General features: G+C 36.7%; 1 protein-coding gene across 2 annotated transcripts in view; it reads right to left on the bottom strand.

Annotated features, from left to right (window-relative positions):
* Positions 1 to 153: 153 nt before the first annotated feature.
* LOC110819751 (Transducin/WD40 repeat-like superfamily protein) overlaps positions 154 to 9,905 on the bottom strand; it is a 45,875-nt gene continuing 36,123 nt past the window's right edge. For both annotated transcript variants that reach the window (XM_088211551.1, XM_088211552.1), the window contains exons 17-21: positions 7,962 to 8,054; positions 7,779 to 7,880; positions 2,890 to 3,247; positions 1,072 to 1,209; positions 154 to 986 (exon numbers count right to left, since the gene is read on the bottom strand). In XM_088211551.1, coding sequence (XP_088067677.1) covers positions 366 to 986; positions 1,072 to 1,209; positions 2,890 to 3,247; positions 7,779 to 7,880; positions 7,962 to 8,054 — 1,312 coding nt within the window. In that variant the 3' untranslated portion in view covers positions 154 to 365. The remainder of the gene's footprint in view (positions 987 to 1,071; positions 1,210 to 2,889; positions 3,248 to 7,778; positions 7,881 to 7,961; positions 8,055 to 9,905) is intronic.

Raw genomic sequence — 9,905 nt, 5'->3', positions numbered from 1 at the left:
TACAATGACAATTAGCAGATCCAGTCAAGATAATTCTTAAAACAAAAAACCAAAAATTATCCGATTTGTTTTATATACGAAAAAAAAATATAATGATACACAAAATTATCCTTGCATCAGAAAATCTGAACTAGATCAAGACAGAAAAGGAGGTGAGAGTTAAATGCATATTATTTTTTTCAAAGACAAGCCAAAAATAGTTTACCTACAAGAGGGAAGAACAGCCATCACCTTACATGCAACTTGATACAGAAAATTTTCATGCTGCTTTTAGAAAATTTGGGGCAGCCATGTTCCTTCATATGAAGAAGGGGAAATGAGATACAAATTAATAGAAAGAATTGGTGGAAAGTTTTCTATATGCACTAGTTTCTTGTTTCCTGGCTTTCAAGCAACTGGGGGTCAGTTGGTGGCATTGTTGAAACACTCGTTTCCTGGGTATCAGAGGCCTCAGGTTGGCCCTCGGAAGGTACCTCCGAAGGTACCCCTGAAGGTACTGTATCACTCGTTGTTGAAGGAACAATTACTTCTGAAGCAAACAGTTCTGGATTACTTTCTGAGCTAGAAGCCACAGCTTTATTTTCTGAAGAGGCTTCATTCACTTCTGATTGAGGTGGAGCATCTTCAGATGCTGGTCCTGTAGGAACAGGAGCTTCTGTAGTAGCAGGTGCTGGTGTAGCAGTTGCTGGGGTGCTAGGAGGTGCTTCCAACGGCAATGGTTTGTTTGGTTGCTGCTGTGAGCTCTGTGCTGCAGGAGGCTTTTTCTGAACAGAAATTGAAGCAAGAAGGGAAGACATGCCTGGAGGAAGAATTTCAATTGGAGGTTTCTTCCCAGCTTCTGCCAAACTTGTAAGTTTTGGTTCCTCAAGAGAAGCCAGAAATGCAGCTGCGGCATCCATTTTCAATGACGGAGTGTGCTCCACTTCCTTCTGTAGCATTTTGTTCCAAGCCTGAACCAAGTTCTTCAATGTTGGTCGGCCGTGGGCCTGAGGAAAGTTCACAATAGCAGTTAGATAAAAGTACCTGATTCAGGGTAGAAGTAAATGAGATAGATATACAAAAAAGCCATACATGAGCATGAAGCACAGCCTCAGCTAGCATTCCTGTGTCCTGCCATGCCTTCTCCATTAATGCATTATCTCCCAAAACTGCAGCTGAAAATGCTGCTTCACGTCCCAAGCCAATCGAGATCAAATTGTTTATTAGACCCTGAACCACATTATTGCTTTTAATTAGGAAACCACACGAGGACAGTTGCTAAATTTGGATTTAAAATTATAATTATATTCGTAATTTAGTCTTTTATTATTAGCAATTTAGTCTAGATTCTATTTTCAGTTTGAATACTAGTGATTGGAGAATAAAGAGCAGTAGCTATCTCTCAATAAAATATCTAGTTCAATCAATCAATAAAATGTCTGAATATGATAAAAAAATTAAAGTTTTGTCAGAAGTTCATAAGGTTCTCCCGAGGAGCCTGAGTTGTAGGTCATAACAGCTGAAATGCCAATGAACAAGCTTCAAACTTGCTCCAGGATTTCATTGTTAACAGAATCATGACTAGATCCCAGTTCAGGACCTGATCATATTGGCATTCACCATGGAGCAAATTATTGCAGTCCACAATTGGCCCTAAGGAATTGAAATCATGTTAGACAGTCCAAGAGGCTTTTTTTCTTTATGGATATAGAAACTTTATGCACAAAAGAAACCTGTAAAAAAATCTGAAACCCTCCTGAGAAGAATGATTTGTTTTATGAACCTTAGTAAAGATGTTCATCTCAAACTTCCATTTGTTTGAGTCCCAAAAACTTGCATCCTTTAAAATATGGAAGACTTAACACTATGGTCCTTGAAAGAGCTTTCTACATGATGTAACTTCTAGTGTATCATATTTTGGTCAAAACCAAGATCCCAAGAGGTTATTCAATCACAAAAGCATCTTATTTATAACTATCAATAAAGGTCCAGAAGAAAATGTAGTGAAAGGTCTTGGTCATGTGGGACCGTCCAGCCTCCATTAATCCCAGAGATCCAATTGCGGAAATAAATCATTACTCTCATTCTTTCCATATGAACCGCATGCTCACACCTGTCATTAGTTTCTCCACATATGTCGCTCCAGCCTGAATTTAGCTAATATTACCTCCTCCACAAACTTCCTTCTCTGACATGAGAATTTTACCAAGAGGAGCTTTGCTATAGGGTGAGGAACTAAATGTCTAATCTCCTCTAACCAAAAAGTCAACCAGTTTCAGGTTCAACCATCAAATTAGCTTGATTTTCTGTAAAGAAACTCATGGTCAACAAGGGTTTAGGAGTCAGGTTGGAAGTCTCAAGTTTAAGGTTGTTATGTGTTCTTGTCAATTCAGGTTTGGGTCGAGCCCGTTGAAGTCATATCCAGATTCAGGTTAATTTGGAAACTTGATGAGTTAAGTAAATGGACCAGGTCAAAGTCTTCCATTACACGTATCGGTTACTAAACCATCCTATTAATGTGCGTTCTAGCAATTTGGTGCTAACGTAAAACCTGCAATTATATTAGGTGTTCTTTCTCAAAAAAAAAAAAAAAAGCAATTATGTTTAGGGGTTCCTATAACTACAAAAGTAAGTAAATCAGATTGTCAAAAATTGTTCTATCCTGTATCAGAGAACTGCATACCAAAGCTAAATACAAGACAATTTGAACTTCAATGTGCTATGTTTTATATTGTATAAACAGATGCTGTTTAAATTAATAAACCACATTTATAAACTGGAGGCATCTCTTTAGTCCCTTGTTAATACTGTCCAATTAAAGAGATGGTAGCATCCACCCAAAGCAATATGGATAAAAAAAATAATTTCTCTAGCTAATGTAATGGAATAAATATTTAGGTGGCTACATACGCTCAGCCGTGTCAATTCTCCATGATTTGCAAGGCGTAAAGCAAGTCCTCTTAACTCTTGCCCCTGTAAAGCCCCTTTTACTGAACCTGCAGCAGCCAACCTCTTGAGAGCTTCACGAGCAATATCAGCTTGTCCAGTAGCATCTGCAGCATCAATTAGGTCCAAAAATTCTTTCGCAAATTTCACTATTCCTTGAACAGCTTCAACAATGTTCTCCTTCTTGGCTGTCAAACTGAGAATGTCATTCAAATCAAGCCCTAGACCATCTTGTCCTATGTCTCTGCTATTGCTCATTGTAAGGAGGCACTGAAGTGCTCTTTTCAAATTATTGCTCTGCATGGCTAGATCAAACTCCAACCTGGAATAACATAAACAGTAATATAATTATTGTTTATAGTGAACGACAAGGGATAATAATTAAAAAAATGAAGATGATTCCATATGAACTCAGAAAAAATAGTTCGATTATTCTATGAACAAGAATAAAATGCTGACTACATGTATGAGATGTCCATCGAAGAACAACATGATAATCTTAAATAGATTTATAAATGTTAGAGATCAAGAATATTTCCTACATACTCCATTAGAAAATAATAGGTTATTTCCCTTAATAGTCTTTTCCTATATAGTCATGTCCTATTTAGTTAGATTATTTAGTTAGTTTTTCTGTTTTTATTTGAAGGTATTTCTATAAATGTGTACTATTCTTCAATGTAATAACAAGAACAAAATCTTGGTTTATTCATCAAGCATTGTACCAGACCAATAGGTTTACAGCTGAGCAAAATCCTTTTGTTTGGACATAATCTCTCTTCTTAGCATAAGTAATCATCTATCAAGGGGAACAAGGAAAAGAAACCATATTTATAATATCTCATGTCCAAGTACCACTAATCTAATATTCTTTCAGATAGTACTCAAAAACTTAACCTTAAATTATCAATAATGTATACCTTGAACTCTTACATGAAACTTAATAAAAATATATTTTTCTAATATGAGATTGAGATATTACAGTCTCTACTACTCAAATCCAGATTTATAACACCAAAGTCACACATAACAATTACAAATCATAAACCAACTGCTCAGAAATTTCAAGATCGCACCAATCTGGAATCACCAAGCTAGTACGTCTTTTGACATCATTTATAACAACCTATTCCCAAGCACCATTAACCCTTAAAATTTTAAGATCAAGTTATTGGTAGTTCGTAACTTAAATTCATATAAAACTCAACAATCACGTATATTTCCGATGTGGGATTAAGATATCACAATATTACTTAACCCTTCCTAAAAAATTTAATTCACTTTAATTACTGTTCAATTTTTCTCCAATGAAAAAATAAGTTGTTTTGACCCTCTTTAAATCAAATAAAGAAGTTAAAAAAAATAGTTTTTGTTCCAGTCCCATTTTTTTCAGTTTCTTTTGCCTCAACTTAGAGTTGTTCACATTAAAGAATAAAATATATATATCTTCAGTTTTCTAATCTCTGTAGATTTCTTTGAGTTCCCAGACAATTTTCTTCTTCTTTACATGTTATTGTTGATAGTTTAAAATAAATTAGAAAGTCTTAAAAGTTAGGCTAAGCAGGATGCACTGATTGACGAGGGAATGACAAAAGTAGTCTTTCAAGGTATGAAGCTAAGGAGGACCCACAGATTGAAGAGGGAACCTCGCACAGGAAACAAAAAATAGTAAATGGCAAAAGGACTTGCATTGAACTCTTTTGTTGCCTTGGGTTTAGATGATTTTTATTTTGGAATTTCCTATTTTTCAGTTATTTAAGTAAGCTAATTGAGATAGTCTACAATCATGAAAATAAATAGATTAATCAATAAATCCCAAATCATGGTCATTAGATTTATGGCAAAAACCATAATGATTAAATAGGCTAATCAACAAAGCCTAAAATCATTGTGAGGAAGAAATTAGCTATTCTTCTCTATTTATTTGTATAAAAATTTCAACAAGAAAAGCACCAGGGAAAATGCATATAAAAAGAAAGGTTTAGAGTTCTTACTCTATGCCACTTCCAAGGTAATAGTCTCTAGTTGTGACAAAATATTCACCAACTTATTTTGGAGAGAACTCATAACATTAGTAGGGACACCTTGCACTACAGCTCTTCTATCATCCTCAAATAGATGGACAAACAGAGAGGTCAGTGCAGAATGTTGGTACAGCACCACATACCATTCTAGTATCAACACGATGCTTTTCAAGCCTTATATGGGTATCCTCCACCCCATTTTACAAATACAATTAAGATTGAAACATCATTGGCAAAATTGAAAACATTTATGAAGGAGAGACATAAGATGAGTAGGCACTCAAACAATAGTTGATGGAAGCAGAAAACAAAATAAAACAATATGCGGATGCTCACTAATTGGAGAGACACTTTGAAGAAAGGGACTGATGCTCAAATTACATCCCCGCAGATAAATGTTATAAGAAAGAATGAGGAATCAGAAGCTAGCCCTGAAATTCTATGGACCTTAAAAAATTGACAAGAAGATCAGTGCAGTAGCTTAGAAACTCAAATTGCCAGCACGAACAAGGATGGATCATGTATTTCGTGTAATCCTGCTCAAAAAACATAAACTTGGGCGACAAGGATATATTGAAGATCTGCCTGACATGGTTAATCAGGAGGAGGAGGAGATGATTGAGCCAGAATAAATATTGTAAATCCAGACCATCAGTAAAAATGAAAAACAGAAAGAACAATGGTTTGTTAAATGGAGAGGAATTGCATATAGAACATTGAAAGATGTCCAATATCTGCTGAAGCAATTTCCACAACTGAACCTTGAGGGCAAGGTTTCTTCTCCACAGGAGGAAATTGTTACGGAATGAGCTCACAAGGAGGAAAATAGAGCGAGAAGCAGAGAACAGAAGCAAGATCGCGGGAAGGAAAATGAAACTGGATGCAGGGATAGAGCCGAGCTCACTAAAAAGGAAATGAAATGAGAAGCAGGGGACTGAAACAGATAAGGTTTGTAAACGGAGGGCCGCCGGCAAACACATAGCATAATCTGGTGCTAAAAGGGGCATGTGCCTACAATCGGCCTAAACAAGAAATGAATGGGATGCGTGGCTTCACTCAGTAATAGACGGGGGAAACATGGCAAAGAACCAGGGAAGCTATTTCGAAGAAGAGAGGACATTTTGGATTAAGCGACTAGGTCTTCCTCCATCATTCTATTTTCATGGAGGTTTTTCAGGCAATTTTTTCGGTGAATCTTGTTCCTATAAATTTTAAATACTCTGTATTTCTTGATCTAAGAATGGTAAATCTTAATACTAAGAAACAAATCCTTCCCATCAAAGTCTTTTGAAGTTTTCTTCCCTTCCCTACTCTTCCCCTTTACTCGGTCTCCTCTGTCTAATCATTTCATCTTCTTTTTCTCGCACCAATAGTCACCAGGAACATGTCAAAAGTACCTGACAAGGGACTGGAAGGTGGGGAAGGAAGGAGAAGAAGTGGAGATGACACTATTATTTTGTGACCCTGAGTCAAGGGACACCCTAATTTCAACCACGTCTAGCCTCAGAATCAACATGATGAAATAAGAACTTGTTCAGTTGGGGGATTGTAAGAGAACAACAAATTTAGAACTTGTTCAGTTGGGGGATTGCAAAGTATAACAAATTTGGACACAATCTTGGGGCATAAGAATGTCAATCTGCTGACCAAATATTTGGATCTTCCTCTTGATGCTAAATTCAAAGGCATTGCTTCCTGAGATCCCTTGGTAAATAGATTCAAGACCCGTTTAGCAGGATGGAAGAGGAGTTTACTTTCAAAAGCTCAATGCCTAATATCCCAATAGCAAAGCTTACAATTGTTGTCCCACAAAAATATTGCTACTAAACAATAGAGCTTTGCTCAAGGAGGTTGTGGAGTTCTTGTCCCAAAAGAATTTTAGTTGTGAACCCTAGAGCTTGTGCTAGGAAGAGTGAGCACTAGTTGTCTCACAAAAAAATTTTTATGCACCTTAATACTTTGATCAGGAAGTGAAGACTACCGCCTGAAAAAAGTTGTGAATCACTATAGATTGTTGCTTAATGGGGGTAAAGTCTTACTACAGAAAAAGAACAAATTGTTGGTTGAAGCTGGTAAGTTCTTGTAAGATTGCTTTCCACGGAAGGTTTGTAATGGTTTCCCATTGTAGTTGTTAGTGACAAGCATGTTGAGCATGTCGTTTTTCTACTAAACCATTGCCAGTTGTCTAATTCATTTTGGTACAAGTATTATTTTTCCAGCTGTTGAATAATTCATTTTGGTAGGTGTCATTTCAAATCCTTGTTCATTGAATACATTGGAAGTTGTTGGCTTATCTTGTCTAAAGGGATCATCCATGGAACTTATTAATCTTTTTGTAACCAGTTCATGAATAGAAGCCAATTTTTTTTTTTTAAAATTTAGTTTAATTTTCTATTTCCTTTTAGTTGATATGCAAGAGGCTTAAGCTCATATGAGCTTCAGCTTCAGCTTGCGGAGTATTAGAGAATAATAATATTTCCAATATTGTACTTTAGATAGTAAGCTATTTCCTTAATAATTTTTTCCCATAAAGTCAATCTCATATGTAGATTGGTTCAATGATGCTAAATGTCCTATTTAGTTAGATTATATTCTTAGTTTTCCTTTTCTGATTCATATATATCTTAACAAATAAATGCACTATTTATTAACTAATAACAAGAACAATATTCTGGTTTATTCTTCTAGCAATACACAATATGTCTTTCTAAATGAAAGTTACTTGATATTGAAACTTGGCCAAGATAGACATGATGTGAAAACCTGGTTGATCAGAATAAAAATGATGAACCTATAACAGTAGATTAACATTATATTTACATGCTTTACCTCTTAGATATTCCAGGTAAATGAAGTGCTTCAGTAGCATAGCCCATTCCCAGCATAAATTGTGCCAAATCATCATGGTGTTCTCTACCAAGCCTACTTGCCCTGCACAAGACAAAATAAAAATGACAATTATAGTGACAATTATAGTTACACCTGAAAGAGCAGAAAGAAACATGTCAATACCATTTTACTGCGCTCACAGCATCTCCATATGCAGCAAGACACCGGCAACGAATGCCAGGATGGCTCAGAGATAAGGCATGGGCACACATGTACCTGTCAAAGATGGAGGTGTCATATATGTCTTAAGAACAACCTATAACTTGAATAAACAGCCAGTTTATAAATGTCTTAAGAACAACCTATAATATCCAGTTTATAAATGTAGCTACAAAAACTAGGGCATGACAGATGGGTAATTAAAGTAAAAGAAGTATTTGAGAGATCTTCATCCTCTTCATCCTCTTCTTCCATTTCAAAAAGAACAAAAGGTAAAAACATGCAACTATTCACTAACAGCATCTCCATATGCAGCAAGGTACCAGTACCGAATAACAGGATTGCACAGAGATGAGGCATGAATACGTACATATAAAAGATGAAGTAGGTCTTATATATGTCCTAATAACAATCTATAACTTAAATAAAGTTCCAATTCATAACATAGTTATACAAATTAGGGCAAGATGGATGGTGTGAGAGTATAAAAAGGTCAAAACATGCAATCATTCAAAAGTTAAAAAAATGAGTTGTTGAAGAATGTATCATATGTAATTAATAGAGAATTAGATTAAAGGGTATTATGGTAAAATAAACCTTTGTAATTCTTTTTGTTTCCTTTTGTATTCTACAAAACCTGTATATATAGGGCTTGATATTAGATAAATATGTACTCAAACTATTCTCAACATCTTATTAAGAAGTTATAGGAAAAACAACTCGACCTCTTTCATTACTAGTCACCACTTCCCTGCCACGGGCCACCACAGACTGGACACCAGATCTGAGTGGGCCTTCAGCGCCAGGCTTCAACCACCTCCATAGCTGGAGAAAGCGCACCACTGCCTTGTGCGTGACTGCATCAGGTGGGCGTGACTGCACCAGCGGGGCAGCCACCGGCTGGCCCTGTTCTAGTCGCACCTAAAGGCCCTGCTCCAACCACAGACTGCTCTAACTAACATGTACCAGCTGCCACTCAGTAGACGCATCCAGCCAAACAATTGCATGTCCAGCCTCTATCTGAATGCAGCCCAGTCGCACACAGCTAGTCCTTCACCACTCAGCACCCGCAGCCAAGCACTCAGCTGCAGGCAAGCCATCCAGCTGTATGCCTACCTTGTCGACCTTGCACCAGCTGGCCATTGTTCAATCTCCATAAACCATTCCTTTGGCCATTGTCCTCACTGTCTAGCTGCAGTAAGCAGTATATTTCACCTATTGAGTCGGCCTTTATTGCCTAATTTTTCGGGATCACTCCATAAGCAACTCCACAGGTCACTGACACTAGTCCCAAAATGGCAATCTTAGTAAATTTTAAGTAGAGATTGAAAGACCAAATACTCACTTGAGTCCTTCGAGAAACCCCACATGTACCGATCTATTGGCACACTCATGTACGTTTTCTATTTCACATGGACCAAATGCCTTAGACAAACCTTTTGCATTATCCTGGATTATAAACAGGAGTCACAGATTACATAACCAAACCCTGTAAATACTTTAGCACCTATATCCCATGTCCTGGTAATTAAAAGAAAAATAGTTGCTGCACATGGTTCACTGATCATAGCAGCAGTTGGAAGTATAAAGATTAGTTCCCACTTTACACTTACTGATATGCTTCATATTCCCAGATAATGTATAAATCTTAATTCAGTGCCCAAATTATCACATGACCTCAATTGTAAACTGATTTTTTCTTCATCTCATCATGAACTTCAAAATCAGATCTCGAGGAGGATGATTAGACATGCTGAGGCATGAAATGGCTTTTACTTCTTGGATACACCTGAGATGCTAGCTTCCGCCCTCTCTACTAGTACCTAAGAGAAGATATGGTTACACCACATACAATTGGGACATCCATCTTTTTCTACTTTTAAGGTTACGTTTCTCTCCTTATTTAAA

This window comes from Carica papaya, chromosome 9 (genome assembly GCF_054855325.1).
Source record: "Carica papaya isolate Zhongbai chromosome 9, ASM5485532v1, whole genome shotgun sequence".
Lineage (NCBI taxonomy): Eukaryota > Viridiplantae > Streptophyta > Magnoliopsida > Brassicales > Caricaceae > Carica > Carica papaya.
This window is presented reverse-complemented; position numbering and strand designations above follow the sequence as displayed.